At 49.3% G+C, this 22,114-nt stretch overlaps 2 protein-coding genes across 7 annotated transcripts in view; one reads left to right on the top strand and one right to left on the bottom strand.

Annotated features, from left to right (window-relative positions):
- The first annotated feature begins 1,558 nt into the window (after window positions 1-1,558).
- Window positions 1,559-4,253, top strand: rpl8 (ribosomal protein L8). Its single transcript, XM_049012714.1, has 6 exons — window positions 1,559-1,641; window positions 1,998-2,141; window positions 2,222-2,363; window positions 2,479-2,697; window positions 2,922-3,037; window positions 4,061-4,253. The coding sequence occupies exons 2-6, from the start codon at window positions 2,004-2,006 to the stop codon at window positions 4,217-4,219; spliced, it is 774 nt and encodes a 257-aa protein (XP_048868671.1). The 5' UTR covers window positions 1,559-1,641; window positions 1,998-2,003; the 3' UTR covers window positions 4,220-4,253.
- Window positions 4,254-8,898: 4,645 nt separating this feature from the next.
- Window positions 8,899-22,114, bottom strand: part of usp9 (ubiquitin specific peptidase 9) — a 34,250-nt gene continuing 21,034 nt past the window's right edge. For 4 of the 6 annotated variants that reach the window (XM_048970044.1, XM_048970035.1, XM_048970060.1 and 1 more), the window contains 24 exons: window positions 21,814-22,092; window positions 21,236-21,361; window positions 20,705-20,842; window positions 20,434-20,600; window positions 20,227-20,335; window positions 19,934-20,080; window positions 19,700-19,846; window positions 19,313-19,520; window positions 18,766-18,986; window positions 18,330-18,520; window positions 18,046-18,219; window positions 17,815-17,956; window positions 16,977-17,727; window positions 14,654-14,777; window positions 14,273-14,498; window positions 13,843-13,972; window positions 13,563-13,748; window positions 13,047-13,267; window positions 12,856-12,944; window positions 12,596-12,752; window positions 12,295-12,507; window positions 11,316-11,423; window positions 9,286-9,381; window positions 8,899-9,194 (listed from right to left, as the gene is read on the bottom strand). In XM_048970044.1, the coding sequence (XP_048826001.1) occupies window positions 9,018-9,194; window positions 9,286-9,381; window positions 11,316-11,423; window positions 12,295-12,507; window positions 12,596-12,752; window positions 12,856-12,944; window positions 13,047-13,267; window positions 13,563-13,748; window positions 13,843-13,972; window positions 14,273-14,498; window positions 14,654-14,777; window positions 16,977-17,727; window positions 17,815-17,956; window positions 18,046-18,219; window positions 18,330-18,520; window positions 18,766-18,986; window positions 19,313-19,520; window positions 19,700-19,846; window positions 19,934-20,080; window positions 20,227-20,335; window positions 20,434-20,600; window positions 20,705-20,842; window positions 21,236-21,361; window positions 21,814-22,092 (4,527 nt within the window). In that variant the 3' untranslated portion in view covers window positions 8,899-9,017. The remainder of the gene's footprint in view (window positions 9,195-9,285; window positions 9,382-11,315; window positions 11,424-12,294; window positions 12,508-12,595; window positions 12,753-12,855; window positions 12,945-13,046; window positions 13,268-13,562; window positions 13,749-13,842; window positions 13,973-14,272; window positions 14,499-14,653; window positions 14,778-16,976; window positions 17,728-17,814; window positions 17,957-18,045; window positions 18,220-18,329; window positions 18,521-18,765; window positions 18,987-19,312; window positions 19,521-19,699; window positions 19,847-19,933; window positions 20,081-20,226; window positions 20,336-20,433; window positions 20,601-20,704; window positions 20,843-21,235; window positions 21,362-21,813; window positions 22,093-22,114) is intronic. The other 2 variants (XM_048970070.1, XM_048970077.1) reach the window with 1 other exon arrangement.

Here is a 22,114-nt window from a genome sequence, read left to right as displayed (position 1 = left end):
CACAGAGAAGATCTGATGAAGAAAATACGTGCTGTGCATTGTGTCCGTCTGGAACTGCCCTGCTCTGGTTTGTGTCCCATTTTTATTTCCAATTATGTGTGACAAAAAAAAAAACATAAAGTGGCAGCATTATGTATTTGGGTTAATTTATTGAATAAGTAACAAGCATGATGGGTAAGATATATTTGCAGGAATCAAGACTTTGGGCAAAGAAAAGAAAATGGAAATGCTGCCATCTAGTCTTGAGTATAATATCTATGCTTGTAAGCCAGTGTTTCCCATCCCGCTCCTTGGGGACCCCCAGATAGTCTAAGTTTTTGCTCCCTCACAACTCCTGGCATATATTTATTTTAACTATAGCTATTGTATCTATATCTAAATACAGAATATTGGCATATATGATGGTGAGACATGTCCCTACCTAGTCTGGGTATTCCACTCAGCTTCGTATAAACACACAAATCAAAATCCAAGAATACAAATGAAAGGTATAATAGTGAAGAAGGGTGAAAGAGGGGGGGGGTCACCCAAGGGATTATTTTTGGCACTTGTGGAGACACTGGGACTCTGCATTTGGCTCGACAGAGTCACAAGAAGAATAGTGGCCAACTGAATCGTTCCTTCAGCGTAGAGCTTGTACGTGAGCCTTCCACTGGGAGAGCGGGGGCTTCAGCAGACACCTGGCTGACCCTACAACAAGCTTCCATGTTAGAGCTCTGGTTTTCCGTTCTCCAGTCAATCCCAATAATGTAATCGGCACCTTCCATGCATAATATATTGACTGACTACAATGACAATAACGGTCTCCAGCCAGAAGACACTGGCCCTGCTCATGTCACTACTGTAGCATCCTGCACCAAGACACTCAGAATGTCGGTGTTAATGGAGGTACAGGACACCAACACAGCACACCCTCACGATCCTCTCTTGGCTGGACGTCTGTCTTGGCTTCATCCCACTGAGCTGCTGACGTGAATCTATCCAGCCCAAGGAACATGTGTGAAAATCGAGTGCACCGGTCCAGTCGCTGTTTGAAAATTAACACTGAGATTCATGAATATGGCCGGTGAGGAACACGGTCGTCCTGCTGAATCCTATGACTTATTAGTCTGCCGTTCACTGATGCCTTAAATGTTATAACTGGAGGAGCTGAAAATGAGGGTACAATAGAAGGTTCACACAGCACAATGAAACAGAAGAGACTATTTACCACACAAACTCTAAGAGGGGCAGTCTGGATAGCGTCCAGAATGCAGTAAGATGAACACTGCTGCACCTTGCCAGCTATCAACTGCAGACAGAAGAAAAACACACCGGTAAATAAGCATGATGAGAAATAGTACAGCCATAAAGTTGATGGAGTATTCAACGGATTTAATGAAACTGGGCAGATAATGGCACCCAAAATTGTATGTACACGTTTCGTCGCGCATTTTTATAATAAATGTAACGTATCTGGTATTTGTGAAACTGCAACATATGCCTATATGTTAAGTAAATGTGACACGTTAATGACGCTGTGAAGGCGCCCGACGCCTACGCTCAGCCTGACTCGAATTCCCATAAGCCCCCGGGCGTAAGCAACCGGAAAAAATTGACTATATTCGCTTCCGGCGGCCTCTTTTCGTCGGCCGAGTCCAGGTACCAATATGCCGTCGTTGATCTCTTATTAAAATCGTGTTTTAATCACTGTTGAAATGGCATCATCCGTTTACGTAGATACTCTTCTCTCGTAAAGCAATACCGCAGAAATCAGTATGTAATTCTGGTAGAGTATAAAATGATTTATTGAACGCTCACTTAATCGTTTTAATGAGTTCCTACTAATACATTAGGGATGTCCACAGACCTTGCCCATAAGAAAAAATGCAGTTCTGCTTGTTTGAAACTCAGGATTAGTGTAATTTTTAGTGTTTGTACTTGGATTTTTTTAAAGGGCTATCTGTAGCTTGTATGGTCTCGGTGTTGCACTGACGTTTCTTGGGCTTCCACTACAGCTGACAATGGGCCGTGTGATCAGGGGCCAGAGGAAAGGTGCGGGCTCCGTCTTCAAATCCCACGTCAAGCACAGGAAGGGGGCGCCTAAGCTTCGGCGCATCGACTTTGCCGAGCGCCATGGCTACATCAAGGGGATAGTAAAGGTGAGCCTTACGCGACCGGCCTTCTTTGGATCACCAATGGCGTGCTGGCTTTTAACCCGGGCCATTTCGGACTTTACCAGGATATTATTCATGATCCCGGACGTGGGGCCCCGCTGGCCAAGGTAGCATTCCGGGACCCGTACAAGTTCAAGAAGAGGACAGAGCTCTTCATCGCTGCTGAAGGCATCCACACGGGCCAATTCATCTACTGTGGCAAGAAAGGTGAGAAAGCGTGCTATTCATTCTCCCGGTCTGCAGCGATCGTTAGAGTAACCTATTTGAGGTTGCAGTAGGTGCTGGTGTGCTGCTCAGCCCTCCACATGCTCTCCTTCTCCAGCTCAGCTGAACATCGGCAACGTGCTGCCTGTGGGCGCCATGCCTGAGGGGACAGTCGTTTGCTGCGTTGAGGAGAAGCCTGGCGACAGGGGCAAGCTAGCCCGTGCCTCTGGCAACTACGCCACTGTGATCTCTCACAACCCAGAGACCAAGAAGTCCCGGGTGAAACTCCCTTCTGGGTCCAAGAAGGTCGTTTCTTCTGCTAACAGGGCTGTCGTGGGTGAGTGTGGGAATGCCTGCCGTCTCCAGCCTGCAGAAGCATGTGCTGCATGCTTCAAACATCCTGCTCTGGTGCCTTATATGTGCCACCATCCACCTGCACTTCAAAGACTAAAACTTGCAGTGAAAGCATCAGCTGTGTGTAAATGGAAGATGGAACCATTCTGAGTAGCTGCTGCTGTTTCTGCCTCGTTTGTGATGTTTACGATGGTGGTTGGTGTTCAGGTGTGGTCGCTGGTGGTGGCCGTATTGACAAGCCCATCCTGAAGGCAGGCCGCGCCTACCACAAGTACAAGGCGAAGAGAAACTGCTGGCCCCGTGTCCGTGGTGTGGCCATGAACGTAAGTGTGGACGGCCCAGTGGCTGCACCTTGCCGTGCTCCGCCGCTGTGGCTGAGCGCCGCTTTTGCGGTGTGGGTCTGCATGTTTTATCTAGATGGACAGACGGGGTGTGTCTGGTTCCCAGGGTGCTTCGCTCAGTGTGCTGCTAGCGGCTTTAGTTGACCTGATGGTGGTTCTGAGTGATCTAAATATAGGGCGGGGCAATATGAGCAGTATGTGAACTTATTGTCATATAAAGTTTTTAATCAATAAGAAAATGAGAAACTTTGATACTGTCGGTAAGGATAGCGTATATCAGCCTGTGTATATCACATCACTAATCAATCCGACCAATCAAATGGTCTTTTAAGATGTTGTTGGTGTGGTGCTACTCTGGGAGTTTTTAAATCCAACAGGCAAGAGACTGGTGCTGTATAATGTAAACTATGCTGAAAACGTGTCAATTAAAACTGCAAACACCAGGAACTTGCTTCACCAGTTGAAGCGCTGCCACCCAGTAGAACATGCAGAATGCAGGTGCTAGCAGGTGCAGGCGGCAGCAATTAGGGTTTCTACTTTGTTTGAAGAGATATGGGACAAATTGCACCCATATTGGTTAAAAACGGGAAATGGCATTTTATTTTTCATTATGGGATGGATGACAGCTGTACCGGGAATGTCAGACCTGTTACCTGAAATGAGCAGCGAGGCAGTCGGATAAATAAACCCGGCAATGAAATATTCTGTGGGCATTTTCTAATGTAAAAAAAATATATATATATATTTTCAATTTGCAGTCCAAATCAATCAATTTGATTTACTTTTTCTGAATGTTTACAGAGTCTTGGATTAAAGAAATAATGACTTGTTATATCGTGATGATTATCGATATCTATTGATGTGAAGAAAATCACAATGTTTTTCCATATTGGCCAGTCAAATGTAGAGAACACTTATTGGATGTGTGATACATAACTGTTTGTTGCCTGGAAACCTGGAGGATCAAGCATCCAGTCGTGCTCACTCCCGCTATCCCCCCTCCAGCCCGTAGAGCATCCCTTTGGAGGAGGCAACCACCAACACATCGGAAAGCCTTCCACCATCAGGAGGGACGCCCCCGCTGGCCGCAAAGTTGGCCTCATTGCCGCCCGTCGTACGGGCAGACTGCGCGGGACCAAGACTGTGCTGGAGAAGGAAGACTGATGTATTTGTTAATAAAATGCTGAAAGGTGAAACAGCAGGTCGCCCTGTGTACTTTTGTGCCATTTCAGCTCCTGCAGCAGTGTGTCTGTTCTTGCTGGGCAGGTGCTTTCTTCACTCAGCTGTCAGTGGTCAGTAATACTATTTGCACCCGGCGTGGATAGCCAGTGTGGCTATTTGCACCCGGCGTGGATAGCCAGTGTGGCTATTTGCACCCGGCGTGGATAGCCAGTGTGGCTATTTGCACCCGGCGTGGATAGCCAGTGTGGCTATTTGCACCCGGCGTGGATAGCCAAGTGTGGCTATTTGCACCCGGCGTGGATAGCCAAGTGTGGCTATTTGCACCCGGCGTGGATAGCCAGTGTGGCTATTTGCACCCGGCGTGGATAGCCAGTGTGGCTATTTGCACCCGGCGTGGATAGCCAGTGTGGCTATTTGCACCCGGCGTGGATAGCCAGTGTGGCTATTTGCACCCGGCGTGGATAGCCAGTGTGGCCATTTGCACCCGGCGTGGATAGCCAGTGTGGCCATTTGCACCCGGCGTGGATAGCCAGTGTGGCCATTTGCACCCGGCGTGGATAGCCAGTGTGGCTATTTGCACCCGGCGTGGATAGCCAGTGTGGCTATTTGCACCCGGCGTGGATAGCCAGTGTGGCTATTTGCACCCGGCGTGGATAGCCAGTGTGGCTATTTGCACCCGGCGTGGATAGCCAGTGTGGCTATTTGCACCCGGCGTGGATAGCCAGTGTGGCTATTTGCACCCGGCGTGGATAGCCAGTGTGGCTATTTGCACCCGGCGTGGATAGCCAGTGTGGCTATTTGCACCCGGCGTGGATATAGCAGGCAGATACTAGTACCTGGGTGTCAGTAGCCCACAGTGCTATTCCATGGCTAATGCTATCGACCCCACAATTTTTTTTATTGCCCCCCCCCCCATCTAAAATGACTTGCTATATGCTACACGAGTGGAATTCTGATTCATTGTGAGGAAGTGCTAATATTGGCAATATTACCGTGCTCCTGCAGCGTGTTGCCAGAAGAGTACATTTTGTGTGTAACGCACCCTGCATTTAGTATTCATTCCACTTTGGCGCTTTCAGCTGGTGGAGTGATGTGCAGCCCTGCATGCAGCACAGCGTTTGAGCCAGGGACGGGGAGGGATGTTTCATCCACGTGTAGATAGATACTCCAGAGTTCCTGCTCTAGCCGATGGTCTCAGGCTCATCACTCTGGTCTTTGCTGGGTACTTCATGGGTTTGGGGATTTAAGGCGTTTTCTACACAATAGTAAGTTACCTGCAGTAATGGGTATCAGCATTATCTCGAATGCAGTGTTGGGTGACAGTAGCTGTTGCATTTCTTTCACAGGGGAAAAACTCAGCTGTAAATATGCTGTAAGTCTGGAATGTGTGGAATAAATATGGAAGAAAATGTCCTTTTCCTCTAGCGACATGGAACTATTAAGATCACACCCCAATTTCAGATGATACTCTGTCTGTACGGAGAATAATGATAATAAAACTGGGATATAGCTCATTTTTCTCTGTGGTTTCGCTGATAAGTCTCAGTAAACCTGGCTAGATTTTATCAGAATCAACTCTTTTTATTCGCCAAGTACAGGGAATTTCTTTTGGTGCTGCGGGTGTCATTTTAGTGAGGCATCAGAAAAGCGAAAAGGGAAGTTCAGTTTTCAATGAAGGTGACTGGTTATTTTGTGCATAATTCTGGGTGGAAGTCAACTGTAAAACTAAGAACTACAATTGAATTCCATTATTTGAGTTGTAGACAAAGAGGAAAGTGTTTGACTCAATATAGCATTTACAACAAATACAGCAGGACTCTGGGGAAAGCCTGTGAAGCACCTGTTAGTCTGTCGGTGCACTGCAGAGCATCACATACACTCAACGCCTCACCGGGGCACCATTAAGCCCATTAAAATAGCCTCTGCATTAATGAAGCCAAGATGCTCTCCTTCAGTTTGTTCATCCTCAAATTTACCGATAATTTATTTCTTCCATGTCTTGTCATAAAATCCTTCCAGCCAAAGTGTGACCAACCATGAATTTCATTTTTACCATCTTACATTCTGCAATTTAAAAAGGGAAACCCGTCACCCAGTGCAATGGAAAAAAAAAAATTCTCACCAAAACACCTAGCTTAAAACAAGCACATCATTTAAGCCACATTAAAACAACCTTCCAAAGCTGTCCCTGAAATGTGGATGTAATCACATTTTAAAATAAACCAGACCCACATATTTATTGCTGGGTGACACAAAGCCTGCAGCACGATTAAATGACAGACGGGGTATAGCGGGTATCGCCCTACCCTCCCCTTACAAGGCGCTGACGGCCCAGCCCACTAACCCACGGCCTTTGCAGGCCCATCGAGGCGGCACCAGCGGGAGGAGTGGCAATCAGCGGAGCAGCACATAGGGCAAGGAGTAATTCAAATACTATTTATTTTTAAAGTATAGCTTTACAGTGTGCTGGGTTTGTACAGTGCTCTAAGGCAGGTCAAGGGATTTTATCGTCCATGCATGATTCACAAAAAGATTCTTAATTATTCAAACAAGTCAAAAGGCAATCATCTGATCCAATTAATACTTACAAAACAACCAAAACCGAAAATAAAAATAAAACCTTACAGGCTAAAACTAATGAAGCCGTTTCATCCCTTGAAGGGAGGAGGGTAGTCGAGTGGCCTGAAGCGCCGTGTGAGTTGGGGGGATCAGTCTGTACAATGCAGCCCCCCCATGCCTGTGCTCACCCCTCGCTGGGGGGGGGGGGGGGGGGGGGGGGTTCTCAGCACCCTCCACCTGGGTCTCTGGCTCACCATCTTCTCTGAGGTCCCTCGTGTCCCATATCCGCAGCCCGGCAGACAGCGACGTCGACGCAGGCCAGACTCCGGAACGGCAGCCTTTCCCTCCTCACACCCATTCAGAGACCTTCCCCTTTGAGAATCCAGCAGAGGTTCACCTTCTCCGTCATATTAACGCGCGTGGTGTATTTACAATGTGCTATAAATAAAATATGAGACAGTTACAGTGTGAAGATTCCATTTTCTTTATTCTTGCTAAGGGGCGAAATGCTTTGTTATCTCTGTGCACAAAAAAAAAAAAACCCTCATGACGTGAAAGTTCACACGGCGACTGCAGCTCCAGATCTCCGCGTCGCACCATTGGCCAAAACAAAAGTCGGCAAAACGGCTCGCAGAACTCTGTACAGTCAGCGTCTTCCTTAAAAGTAACACAAGGATGAAAATGTTCCTCTTAAACTATTGTTTTGTGAAATTCAGCAAAATAAATTTCTATAAAACAAAAACAGCAAAATATTTAAATAAATGGTGGGCTTCTATTTTGCAGGGGGGGGGGTATTTGGTATTTTAGACAAAAAAAGCAAAAAAAAAAACAAACATTCAAGTTACCAATTAAATACAGTATTCACCACGGCTCTCCTTTATATCCTAAAGAGTAACGCTTCGCTTAGCATGACCGCTAACAGTTGTAATGTGACTAACCAGCAGTTATTTTTATAATACAACCCTGCTTAAGGTTTGGTTCTGCCCCCCCCCCCCCCCCCCCAATTGATAGAATTCTAAAACAATGCCTGCATTCAAGTAGGACTGTGTGAAATGAGGAAGGGGGGTATTAGGGTGTCAAACAGAAGCCTGTAGCCCGCCTCACACCCCCATCCCAGCACGGGGGCTGTGGATGGGGAAGCCATTGGGAGTTAGTCTAGAATAAGGCTCTAACCAGGGAGACGACGACAAGCACACCGAGTATGGCCTACTGTGCTCCAGGCGGCCTGGCGTAGCACACTGTTGCATATATATTTGTCTTCTTAAAATTCCTATTATTGAAACCTACACGCTTATAGTCCCGTCGATGCTTCGATTCCAAAACGTTACATCTGAGGAATACATGTGCGTTTGAAAACTCGCTCGCTGCTGCTGCTGCTGCTGTTGGTTCCGGATAACCACTGCCGAGGTGTGAGAGGACAATTGTTTAAAAAATCATAAATTAAAAAAAAAAAGGCTCTTCAGAGTAGCTGTGGGTCAGGGCCTGGCATCGTTAACGTGGCGTTCTCCCTTCGGCCGCTACCCTGGGCGGCGCCATGCTAAATATTACAGCTTATTAACTAGAGCTTGGAAGTGACTGAATTAATACCAGAATTACAGAAAGGCAATGGAGGATCTAGAACAATGTTTACATCACTTTCTACACCAACCACATATCATAGAGTAAACCCAGGTGTTCCAACAGCCCATAATAATGTCAGCCGCTCAGAGGAGAAGCCGCAGTGCGTTAAAGGTGGTCGCCACCAACGTGGTGTCCTCTGGAAACCCAACGTGCTCGATCTGCCGGCCAGCAGACCGGACCTTACGGCTGAGCACAGGCCATGAAGCAAGTTGCAGGTTTATTTTTTTCCTTTTTTTTTGTTGTTCCTCCCCCCCCCCCCATCAGCCCCCCCCCCCCAGACTGGGAAGTCTCCACCAGCAAACAGTCTCACTGTTGGAAGTGAAGTCAAACATTAACTATGTACACCTCTGCATTCCCCACCCCCCACCCCCCACCCCACTTGTGTTACAACACGAGACGCTGTGCACTGCGGGGGTGCTATGTTTCTGACAGTGAACACACACTCCACTCCAGGTTAGATACAAAACAGCTGAATTTGGGACGGGGGGGGTGGGTGGGGGGGCCTGGAGGGGCCATTAGCTCGTAAGGCCTGGTTTCGCACTTGGATCAAGTGTCTTCATGGAGCAGTCAGACGTGTGAGGGGCGGGGTGGCCGCCGGGGGCTACTCCTTCGTCTGGGCCGGCGCCGGCTCCTCGCCGCCCTCCCAGGGCTCTTGTGCTCGTTGGGCCGGGGCCACGGCCGGCGCGGGGGTGGGGGCCGGGGCCGGACCCGGGCGTGGTGGGTTGTTCATGTGCTGTGCTGCGGGGCCCGTGTAGGGCTGTCCCTGGGGGTGGGGATTCTGCTCGACACAGACAGAAGACTGTTAGTGGAGGTGCGGGGAGACGCGCGCTGAAGGGGTGGAGTGTGAATGTGCTTAGGGGGTGTCATACCTGCTGATAGGTCGTCCCAGGAGGGTGGGGGCAGAGGGTGGTGTCCTCAGGAGGAGAGACCTCGTGCTCTTCAGGGGCCTCCTGATCATCAGGTTCCTGACAAGTAAACAGAAGTTGCCACTCTGATGGTGGGACAGTACAGCAGGGAAACCAAAGCAACGCAGGCAGCTTGGTGCATTTTTTACTTTGGAGTTAAAGCATTTTAAAACTTCGGCAGCATAAATAGGGAAAACACGGTGTTCGGATTGATATACACTTCCAGAACGAGAAGTTAGGAAAACTGACAACAGGCCTAAATACAATTCAGTGTTTAGCGTGTGGGTGTAGATTTGATCTGGAAGAAATTACCAAGACTGACCAGTTCAGCCACGTTCTCACATTTACTCAATTACCCAATTCTGTGGGTAGAAATAAACTGGCTTCTCTGCTCCCATCTGAGGAACAGATATGCTTCTGTATTCATCATTTCGCGTAGGTAAAGCTGCTAAGGGTTTTACCCCAGAAAGCACAGTTATCCAGACGTGTCCAGAGAGACACATGGCAGGGAGGGAGGGGGACAACAGACAGGGATGCTCACAAATGTCAAAAAGACCCCCCCCCCCCCGAATGCTGGCAGGGCAGTCTCACCTCACAGTGTTAAGGCTGGGAAGCAGCCTGCATACTGCACCAGCTGAAAGGACGGGTAGGTGGGTGGGGGTGTGTGTGTGTGTGTGTGTGTGTGTACCATGCAGACACACAAGTGTGGAACTGCTGTTCAAACAGGCATTAGCAAATGAAAATTTCTACCTCAATTTCACATAAACCCAGTCTGCTGATGACTTCAGTAACTTGCATATATGAATATGATTTAAAAAGGATCATTTGATTACAGAACTCAAAATCGAATGAAACTGACTGTCAGGCCCCTTACACTCGGGAATTTTGCGAGGTTACACCAAATCCATGCATATAAAATCAAATGTGAGAATATTTATATTACTGAAGGGACAATCGAGCATTTATGCGTGTGCCACTGAATGAAAATGAATGCTTGAGAATGAACTCTTTATAATGAGCCATTAGACATTCTACAAAGACCTACAAGAAACACGCCAGTTCTTCAGACGAAAAACCTGTGCATCACACAGAATGTATGGAAACGCAGGCATTTATTAAACACCACGGTTTATAGTCAGTCCCAGCCTGCAGGGTTTCCAACAGGTTTTTCTAATTGAATTAAACTTATGATTTAAATCACAGTGCACATTGTTGTGTTTGCCAAGGAAAAAACTAATGGTGAAATTCTGTAATAAGTGGGCATCAGTGAAATGTGTATCAGCGACCACAATACATTAATAAAGTCGTAATTGTGCAGGCGAACAGCAGCAACCTCAACATATAATCTGAAGAGAAGTTCAGGTGCTGCTGGCAAAGAACCATTAACTTCTTATTCTGACATCAGTAATTTAGTCTCTGTGGTTAATGCAGAGGATTATGGAGGAAGAGCTTGTGCATTAACTGACAAACTTCTCCACCACCGCTACTCACCATGAGCACTGGAGGCTAAAGGGGACTAGGAAGTTTTTATAACTAGATTCTAAATGAAGTTAAGGTTAAAACGTGAAGCATCACATCAAAACGTGTAACATGCTAGGGTAACGATTTCGCCAGAATTTAGATCATTCTTCTTTCCACCATTAAAGCAATTCCTTTCAGAAACTGAGGGACGGTAATGAGCGCTTGACACACATGATTCTGTCTGGTTTGTCCGAGAGGAGACCAAACCGAGGCTGGGGGGGGGGGGGGGGGGCGGGGAGTACTCTGCACTGCATCCAGGGCTTCAGTTTTCGATCCCATTTCATGTGGATGTTTGTGTTTATTCTGGAAATAGTCAGTGTGAGTGGGGGGAGGAAACAGCTAAAACACACAGATGAAGTCCTGGACCGGCCGAGCCAACGCTAGCACCGGAGAAATGGACCAGGATGCAGCACGCCATCTGAACAGCGAGAGAACGCGGGGGCGGGGACTCTGCCGCTGGGTGTGACTCTTACGGTGGGCGGCTGCTGTCCGGCCACGTCCCCTGGCACGAGCTGCGGCGCCGAGGACGAGGTCCGCCCCGCGTCTTCTTCAGACGCCGCCTCGTGCTTCGTTAAGTGACACTATTTTGAAACGGCAGTTAAAATGGCACATCAGACAGGTGTCATCGAACGGCAGCTTCCCGGCCTCTCGTCACCATCCCAGTGATTAGCCATTGGTACCGGCCCGACGGGAGAGGTTCGCACGGCCCGCGTGAACGGGCCTGGTCACGGGCTCACCACAGGGGGGGAAAGAAAGGAGGCCATTTGTCAGAAAACAACGCAAAATGCCAGATGCTGAAAGGTGCCAGAAGCATGAAGCCGAAGTCTTTCGCCTGCATGTTCAGTACCAGCACAACAAGGGCGACGTCTTCCTCAAAGGTTAGGAAGGAAATCGACAGCGAAAGCCTTACCTACAGCCGAATGTTAATATCAATGCGAAAAATTCACAAGTGAAGCTAAATTATACGATGGATCAAATAAAAGCAGCTAATTTTTTACAAAAGGTCACAAATACATTTATGCAGATTATGCTTAATTTACAATCTCTGGGGAAGGACTGGCTCAGTCTGTAATGTTAAGCTGGAGGTAAAATCATGTATTCTAAGCTTAAGTTTGAAAGTGACGGAACATGCAAATTAGCTCAAACATGCAAATTAACAGAACAAAAAGCTTCAGTTATGCGAAGCTGAAACATAACGCATTCCACCTGGCACAGATGCCATTTTCTTATATGTTTATGCTTCTTAAATCTCACTACAGGCAGATTTATTATTCATAAAACAGCAATCAGATGATACAGCATTCTGAATCCACCCCATGTTTTTGGGCAGAAACGTGAAAACCCAGTTCCAGAAAGTTCCCAGCATCGTACAGGAGAAAACTAGGCAGCACACCATCGCCTTTATTGGATCTTAAGCGCACAGACAAAAATTGAAAGCTAAAGGGGGGGTACCTCCTCAGGGCAGAGCTCGCAGGCCTTGGCCAGGGTCATCCGTGCGCTGTGGGAGCGCTCCAGGAAGTAGCCGTTGGAGGTCTCGTTACTCTGTACCGGGGGCGACCAGTTGTTGTAGGTATACTGGGGATTCCCCGTGTACGGCCGGCGCTCCAGCTCATCGCCCAGCCACTCCACTGCCCATGTCCACTTCCTCTTCAGATCACCATTGCTCTGCAGGCCACAGCAGACCATACGTCATCCCACCACAAGGGCGCAGCAGAGATGGCACTATGATCACATTCGTAGGCCTAGACGATACCTGGAGGATCTGGTATGCTACAGAACAATTACTGAAGAGAGCCACCATGCACTTGATGCACTGGTAAGCCCTCTTCTGGTAGTGGTTTTTCGAGCGCTGGATGGTGTCGAAGAGGCCATCCCTATCATCGGGGATCCCCTTCAACACGTTGTGAATCCTGGGGGGGGGAGACGGACCGCAGGTCATAAGTCTATGGTTACAAATAACACGTAACCCATCCCCTGGGTATGCGATGCCAAAACTGCAACACCTGGCCTTACCTGTGAGTCTGCCATGAGTCCTCAACGAGTAGGATCTGCAGCAGGAGGTCCAGGTAAGGCCTCAGCTCGTAAGTGTAGGAGTAAGCCACCTAGGAGAAGAGAGAAGTATGAAGCAAGAATGGCCCACCGAGGAGGACCGGCTGCCGTCGAACATCTATAACAACAACAGGCTGAGGGGGAAAGGCACCTACCTGCCAGAGGAGCTCGCTGAGCACTGTGGAGGAGAACTGGGGGTTCTCCCAGCAGCCGAAGCGCAGCAGCTTGACTGTCTCCTCTGAGTTGCTGCAGTCCTCGATGATCTTCTTCACGTAGCTGGTGCGAACGAACAGGATCTCCGTCACCAGCTGCTGCACGGGCATGAGGGGCTGTGCCAGACTAGGGTCGCCGTAGGGATTTGGAAGAGCCGGGTTGCCTGGAAAAGCAGCGGGACCTTTTCAAAGCATTGGCTACGAGCAGGTCAGTAGTGTCAAACTATGGCCCTCAACCACATAGGTGCACTCAGCTCCAGGCCCCATCCACAAGACATGGGCTTGGAGATGGAGGATGTCAGTCACCAAGTCCTGAGCAAGGATGTGGACCTTCACAGGACACCTACACCTTCAAGCCACGTCTAGCACTAGTCAACGAACCCATCACCCACTTCCAGAAACACGGATCAGAGCCTGTACCCATCACAACCATCCACCGCAATACGGAAGGATTCTCACCATTAATGGAGGACTGCATGCGCGATGATACATCGCAACAGCGCACCAGCTGAGACACCACGGTATACAGCTTGCCCAGCTCAGCATACTGGTACTTGATTGGAGGACCAGGCCCCTCGTCCAGGGCAACCAGCATGAAGGTTGCAGGTACGCTGAGCTTAAGCAGCTGCGTCTTCTCGGCCACTCCTGCAACAAGGGGGGGGGGGGGGGGGGGTCAGTGAGAGCCAGACCCTGGTTCAGGGAAGGTGCTATGCCAAGGCCAGATGCGGGTGGCTCATACCTAAGTTGGCATACATGACGAAGAGGTTGAAGTACTGCTGCAGGTGCCGGCCATGTTCGGACACCTCCCGGCGGAGGAGGTTGAGCACCGCTCTTAGCAAGTGGTCACTTAGGCTCAAGCTGTCACAGGCCTGGGGGGGGGCAAAACAGGGTATTCATGCCAAGTTCACCGAACAGTTATCGTATCACTGCGCAGAAGATACCGGCAGGGCACTTGTGCTTGTGTCTTCTTGCGAAGTGATATGATTGGGTGAAGGAAATCTAAGATATACATTTAACGTTTTCCAATGTACATTTTCTAATGCAAGAATGCCATGAAGTCCCATTACGTTTGATGTACCTGTAGTGGAATACCACAAACATACGGAGACGCTGGGAGCCCCCAAGAGGACGTCTGTGACCCAAGAAGGGCCAAAGAACTACGGCTTCACCTGACTAGAAGGTCCAGGCGAGGCCACCGGCGAAGGGCACGGCCCATCTTGCAGGGAGAAGTGCGCGATGAAGACGATGAGCTTGGCAAAGGCGCCCCTAACTTCTGCGCTGGGGCACTCCAGCAGGTACTCAGAGAAGCGGTTGGGGAAGGCGAATAGGGCGTTGTGTGCAAACCAGCAGCGTACATTCTTGCTATGACGGAGGAGGATGCACAGTGCGTCGTACCTAAGGGGTGAGCACTTGTTAGGGGGGGGCAACCGCTGCAAATCATGAAGCACAGAAAAGGGCCTCAGCTGTTACTCGTAATGTCAGTGAAAGACCCGAAAGGCGTTTCTAGGAGACTTCAGGGAAGTAATGGCTTTCAGAGGTGAAGTTCTTACCAGTCACTGGCAGGGCCGCGTACGATCTTCTTTGTGTGAAATCCTGTACTAAACAGGAACCTAGCAGCAAGCTGAATACTAATCATAGCTATTTCTTCTGCTTCAGGCAAAAGATGATCTTGTCCTAATTCGAACAAAAATAAGCATCGTTAGAAATGGAAATTACAACCTCCCATCACAGGTCTGTAGCAACACAGTACAGAAGTATGAGTGCATGCGATTCGGTATGTCCCAGGGGCTCCAGGATGATGCAGCTTGGCGTCCGCTAGTCTGATGTGTGCGTTTCCAGCCCATCAGTACACCAAAGCGCCCTTAGGAAGCATCTCCCAGAGCCTCACAGACAAATACCCACACACTGATTTTTCAAGGGGATTAACTCATACAGTCCAAGTTCAATCTTATAGATGCTAAGTCATTTCACATTACAGAACGTCAAATCCACTCCATGCCCGCATCATCAAGGGTTACGTTTCACCAAAGGCTTCCCAGCACAGGTTTCAGATTAGACTTTGAGCTGTTTGTAGGAGACCAAAACCAACTCTTTGGCAGTTTGAGATAGGGAAGGGCAGATTCACATTTTTTCAGTTCTGATCCGATTCCGATACTGATACAAGAGCACTTGTTACTTAAATATATATACAGTAGAACCTCGTTACTACGTAACCCGGATACAATGTTTTCACCTTTTCTACGTACAGGTTTCTAATTCCCGTTTTTAGCCTATGTATTATTCCAATAGCAGCCATTGTTTACAGCGTACACCCTTACAGCGTAAACTTCCATACAACATCCAAATTTCTAGAGAAAATATGAAAACTAACCACCGTTACAACGTACAGTGCTCTCCCCGCCCACAACTTGTGTCGCTACATCTACCTGATCTTCGCCCGACAACGCACATTTGTCTATTGCGTTGATTTAATTTAACCAATATTTCATTAATATTTTCAGGCCAAACGCCAATTTGGATGCAAATGTTTATTTTAAAAATCCATTTTGACCAGCCGTTGTGTATTTTCGTTGCCGTTTATCGCCGGCCGGCACCAAGTAATCGTGAGTAATTTAAGGAAAATTTCAAGGATCCAAATGAGCTTTGTCGAATTATTTAACAGGTAATAATGTGTTCGTTTGTTTTGTAGTCAACTTAAAGGTCTGTTCTATTAAAGTTTTATCATTTACATGGATATTTCGTGAGTTCTTTCATCCATCTTGCACTAAGTGGTTACAACGTTCTATGCTTATAACGTACATGTTTTTGATATCCCGTCTTGTACGTAGTAACGAGGTTCGACTGTATATATCTATTTTAAAATTAATGTTTCATATATTAATATTTTTAAACTAGTAAATACAGATAAAAACGTATGCCAAAAAATCTTTAATTAGGCTACTAGAAACACATAACGTACTGTTCCACCTCATTTATACATCATGTTTTAAGCATTTTTGAGGCATTTTGCAGTTCAACTGAAATATCTTCCAGGCGAGGATACGCGAGCCCCGAATGCTTAAAATGTCCCACAATTTTCCCCCACTGGCAACAGTGTCACACGAGGGGCTGCTATTGTAACAAAGTGTATCACAAGCTGTAAGGGCTGCGCAGTCCAAGCTAACAATCATCGAAATCATCTATTGCTTTTGTCGTATTATTTGCGCTGTTCTACACAACTGTTTAGTAGGATTTTCCACTAAATGCTACTCCCAGCTCTCAAAACATTTTAATTTTTTTAATTTTTTTTTACAAAGATTGCAAATTGCTGTACTACTACTTGTTGTTAAAAAGTGTAAAATACTTTCAGATCGTCACCCTCCTATCTGATTTTCTTACTACAGCGAAGGGTATGTGCATGACGGTGATGTCACTGTGCTCACACCCACCGAGTCGCAGTCTTAGCGTTCAGCTTTAAAGCTACAAAAAACATCCAAAATGAGAGAGCTGCCATGCGAGTGATTGTGCCAATAGATTTAACACGAAATAGGAGCCATCTTTTTAGAAACTGCCTTTTAAATAAGTAAGTAATCAGCCGAGGATCGGTCACACATGGCCCAACAGGCCTCTCTGTCTAAGGTCTGGATCAGTGCTGATACCGATCCGAATATCTCACCGGTGCATCTCCACTTTGAGAGGAGAACTTACTATCACTGCCTACTTCTACTTATGAAACTGACAGACCTTAAATTTCCTGCTCAAAGAATTCCCCTTGAAAGAAAAAAAACCCCTGTGAAATCCACACAGAGCACCACTCACCCACACCACATGGAAATAGAAACTAGCCAAAGATCATAACAGCGGAAGCAGACTGACTGACTGGCTACTACATACCTGGAGGCAGGTTTAAATAGACACTGTTACAGGTCAGAAGTTTCTTTATAAACTGGAAATATTCCAGGCTGTACTGCATGCGGTTGTGCATAAACTGCACGTTCTGCTTGCGCACGCTGCACTCGATGGCGGCTGGCATCTTGATCTGGTGCGGTCTGGCGGAGATGGTCAACTCTGTGATGTACTTCACCAGCTCGCCATCCCGCTCCGGAGAGTCCATGCGCTCGTAGAAGAGGATGTAGGCGTTCCACCACCTCTTCTGGCGGCGGTAGGACATGCGCTTCATCATGTGGTCGAAGACCTCGCCCATGTACTCTCCCCCAAAACACTGGTTCTTCATCTCCTCGTCGTCATCCATCTTGCACTCGGTGACGTCTCCATCGTCGAACTTGTACCAGCGGTTCCGCTCGCCATCGCCACCGTTCCGCTGGATGATGTAGGAGTAGTAATGGCCCCCACTGGCCTGGCCGCTGTGCACCAGCACGCCAACCAGTCGGTACTTGGAGCTGCCCATAGCTTCGCCCTCCCCAGGCTCATTCTGGATCACCTGGTTCTCCGGGTTCACCTCGTCACCCTCCAGCTTGGCCACGCCCGCCACCGTGTACGGCTCCATGTCCAGCTCACGCGGGAACTCAAAGTAGTCGTTGAACTTGATGGCGCACTCCCTCTCCCAGTCATAATCGAAGCGCTTCAACTGGATCGCCAGCACTGGGGGCAACGTCTTGATGAGCAAACGCTTCACCGTGTCAACCTGCGGGAACCAACATTACAGCTGCAGATGTTTACTGGGACAACAAGTAGCACGCAACAAAACCAGAGACCTGCTGATTGTAGATACCTTCTTATTGCATTTCTCACAGTGGTAGGCGTTGGCACCCTCTAGCAGGTCTCCTTTGACGTACTGCTCCATAGAATCCAGGAGGTTCTGGTGATTTCTGATATCTACGTTCAGCGTGGTGAAGGATTCCTCACATTCATACCTGGAGCGCAAAAGGTTCCGCATCAGAGCCATGCGCCAATCGGCATCTGCCCCTGGCATCGTATACCCTGTTAACCTTGAGACACGTACCTGTGAGGGCACCCCTGACAAATTTTCTGATCGGCGAAGGAGCCCCCCAGGATTTTGCTGAGCATGGCTGGGTGACCAAGTGCCTTGAGGGCTTCATCCAGACTATCCACCAGGGAGTTGAAGAACTCGAGGGCATCATGCTGTTCTCTAAGGTTAACTGGCTCGCCCCATAACCTGCAGACAAGACAGCAGAATACCACAACACGCACAGGAACGAGCGTACAAACGCTGCATCGCTGCAGTCTCATTAGATGGTAATGGGGCAAGAGAGATAAAACAATTACCTAAACTGTTTCCAGAAGCCTCGAGGCACATAGTACTGCAATCTGGAAGCAGCCAGGTGTCCAAATATGACCTGCAGGTGGCGCAGTACACCGATGTTGTATTCCTTCCTGTCCTCAGACTTGCTGACTGAAGGCTTCTCTTCAAACTGGTGGTGATAGCTGAACACTTCATCACGAGGGTCCACATTGCTCTGTGGGTCGAGGAACAACCACCGCATGTTTCAGTCACTGCATGCGCACAGGATACTTCTGAGGCCGGCCGCTCATATCTAAATACAGGGGTGCCCTCAGCTCCAGGTCAGGCCTACACAGCATATGACCTTGGAGATGGCTGATGCGTCAGTCACCGAATCCTGAGCAAGGATGAGCATCATCACAGGGCTAAGAGCATCGAAGCTCCATCGTTCTCGGGACAACAAACCAGCTGATTCCACACCTCGTTATCCTGCTTCTCGTCCCCGGACATGTCGTCGTCCACGTCCGTGCCCGTGCCCTCGATGGCCAGGATGCCGTTCCGGATGGGCGGGATCATATAGAGCTGCTGTATCACAGAGTTCATGTAGCAGGTGGCCCCCGCGTTCTTCAGGCCCACAAAGCCTTTGGTCAGCCGGGGGCCCACAGGAGGCAGGTACTCCCACTCCGTAAGTGCTTCGCAATCTTGATAGGGGAAGAAGAGTAGGCAGAGGGGTGGGACAAAGCAGAACAGCACATTTTAAAACACGGTATCTGAGCTGAAGGGCTGCTGGTTAATTTTGGTCAGCCAGTATCTCCTATTTCCCTTTCTTATTGGACCACTTCTTCGGACAGAACATCTTCTAAGCATTCTTATTGGATGCACCACAGTGGCCACACGTTTCTAACCAGCCAATAGTAGTAGCGAACAGATACCTCCATAGCAATATCTCCTACAACCCATCTATCGTAAAGGCTGCTACTTCAACAGCAACTGCACATCAGTGACATGTTTTCGGTCTGACACGCACTTAAGTAATACATGTCCGTCAGCGTGTCGACGATCTGCTTGAGGTTGCGCACGCAGCCGACAGCGAGTGCCACCAGCAGCTCGAAGCCGGCGTTGATGCTGGCGGGGGTGCTGCAGACGGGGATGGCCTGCTCGCCCGGGAACTCGCCGCTCTTCATGTACTGCAGGTAGACGTTGGAGGCCGGGAAGATGAAGTCATCGATGAGCTCCTGCAGGCAGGAGAAGGAAACTCCGGATTAGGCTCCGCCTTCGAGAATGGAAGCAGGACTAGCCTTTTAAAGCACAAACGGGAATGACCAGTAGTTCGTTTAAGCTAGACCCTGTGAGTCAGGCATGCACCATTTTATATGGGGGGGGGGACCCATAAAAACGATCGCCAGAAACTGACCTTGATAAGATTGGCGCCGCCCTTCTCGCAGCCGATGTGGTACTTCTTCTCGGGCGTCTGGAAAGCCAGCAGCTCCTTCGTCACTCCAAGGTGGCCCTCCAGTATGGTGTCCTCAACTCCCGTTTCCCCAGTGCTTCTCACCTCATCCTGCGTCAATCGAGGGCGGCATGTTATCACGAGGCAGCACACTGATTGGCACGGGGGGGGGGGGGGGGGAGTCGGAGACCCACTCACCCTGATCCTTTTTAACCAGTCGATCTCATTGTTCAGGAGAACCTCAGCATTGGGGAGACTGATGTTGCTGTTGTACGCGTAGTTCAGTAGGTGCCTTAAGAGGATGAAGTAGTCTCCAGCATGCTTGGCCCTCTCCTTTGCAGTGCTCTGGAAAACACCGTTGATGGCCACACATGACTGCGCTCTGCTCTGCTCGTTATACTCACACGTCAGCACGAGGTCTTCCAGGATGTTTATTGGCAGACAGGTCGTGCCGTCCATCCAGAACAAAGAGGCCCCTTTTGGATACATACACTCAGAACAGTGAAGAGGAGGGTGATGAAGAACAGCAGCGGCCTGTGTCCCATGCAGCACCTGGTGGCCATGACGAAGAACTGCTCCTGAGCCATCTGGCGAACAGACCTGGCGAGACATGACGGCGAGAGACGGGTCACGGCGGCACTGAGAACCAAATCGGGCAGAGGGGGGTGGAGTCAGCGCTACAATGGCCCGGGACCCACCGGCTCTGGCAGTGCAGCAGCAGGTCGATGATGAAGGCCTGCCAGGCCTTCTCCTTGCTGAGCGTGTCCAGCGCCGTGGGAAGCAGAGCGAAGCACAGAGTCATCACCTCCAGGGCCTCGCAGCACACCTGCTCGTCCTCCGCGTCCGGCTCGCTGCCTGCGTTCATCTGCGTGGGGGCCACAGCGGCACATGCAGAGTCACACCCCCCCAATGGACGCCGGCGGTTACATCCGCTCCCGGAAACGGCCGGCGGGGATGTGAGGGCGGTACCTTCTCGTAGATCTTGCTGATCTCCTCGTTGGAGCTGAAGACCAGCTGGATAGTGCCACAGCCGGACGCCCAGATGATCTTCTGCACCGCCCTGATCACGCAGATGTCTGGGATGTATTTAGAAGCCTGGAAGAAGTTCTGTGCAGGGAAACGTGGACGGACAGTTCAGCATGAATTTAACTCCTGTGGTATAAACCAGGGTCCTGAGTATCACGGCAGGTACAACAATGCAACAAATAGAGTGAAAGACGTGGCAGCGGTAGGTTAGAAATAGCAGCAGCCAAAATCCAAGCTAAACAAATGGTTTGAATTTAACATGATAGCAAAAGTGCTGCAGTGGGCTGGGGAGCATTATAAAGCAACGTGCTATAAAACAAGGAGCATCGTGTTCAGCGGGCCACCCGGGAGGGGCCAGAGGCACACAGGCGCTTCACACGCCAGACCGGATGAGCAGCACGATAGATCCAATAGCAGAGGCCCCCGCATCCCCGGTGCCATCCCCCCCCCCAACAGTAAAGGGTCGCCACAAACCTCGTCAGAGATCTGCTGGGCCAGGCGGATGGCCACGTTGCGCAACATGCATTCGGATGACGGGTTGGGAATGTTCTGCAGCGCGTTCTGGAGAACTATAGCCTGCTCATGTGTGGCCTGGTTTATCTAGGAGATGAATAACAGACAATGTTGGCAATGCGCTTAATAGTAACTGTGAAATCAGTTACTCTCCACACAACATGTCCTTTTTGGAAAATGATGGGGTGGCTTCCTGAAGGAGGACCTTGATGAAGGGCTCTGCTGTGCCTCAGACAACCTGTACCCCTGACATTTACAGCAACAGGAGGGCAAGAGAGAGGCTTGTAACTGGACTCCAAGAATTCCAGCCCCCCCTGCCTCACACTACAGCCTAAGGTCAGAGGGAAGGAGCCTGAACACTTAAGGAGTCGAAGTGGCTCAGTGTCCTGCGATCAATCAGGAGCCTGAATATGCCAGGAGGGCGTCTCTCGACAGTGCTATGGGTATACACTTTGTCCCACACACCTCACACATACACTAACCTCCTAACAGCTAATATTAGTGAGCACACACATGAAGACCTGAGGCGCCTCGCTTACAGGTGACACGGGATTGGTTCCCTCCGCAGCCGGCTGACAGGCTTCTGCCACGACCTTCACGTGGCCAAAGCCCACCGCCGTTAACAGCAGCTTGGCTATTTTTAGGGCGTTCAGGCAGGCGCCGCGCCTCGTCTCCATGTCGGCGCTGGGCAGGAAGTTGTTCCTGGTCAGCATGCTCAAGACCAGCGGCAGGCCGCCACTTTTCAGGAAGTTGTACTGGAAGTCGCTGGCGTCCTCCCCCAGGGTTCCGCTGGCGGGCATCAGCAAGGCGTACACCACCTGTGAAAAGGGCACACGTCAC

Source organism: Brienomyrus brachyistius, chromosome 1 (genome assembly GCF_023856365.1).
Source record: "Brienomyrus brachyistius isolate T26 chromosome 1, BBRACH_0.4, whole genome shotgun sequence".
Lineage (NCBI taxonomy): Eukaryota > Metazoa > Chordata > Actinopteri > Osteoglossiformes > Mormyridae > Brienomyrus > Brienomyrus brachyistius.
Note: the sequence above shows the minus strand (reverse complement) of the source record. Positions and strands in the feature narration are given on the sequence as shown.

Coding starts and splice junctions, on each gene's coding strand:
- rpl8 (XM_049012714.1), top strand. CDS start 2,004: ATGGGCCGTGTGATCAGGGGCCAGAGGAAAGGTGCGGGCTCCGTCTTC. Junction 2,142..2,221: donor ACATCAAGGGGATAGTAAAG/GTGAGCCTTACG, acceptor GGACTTTACCAG/GATATTATTCATGATCCCGG. Junction 2,698..2,921: donor TGCTAACAGGGCTGTCGTGG/GTGAGTGTGGGA, acceptor GTTGGTGTTCAG/GTGTGGTCGCTGGTGGTGGC.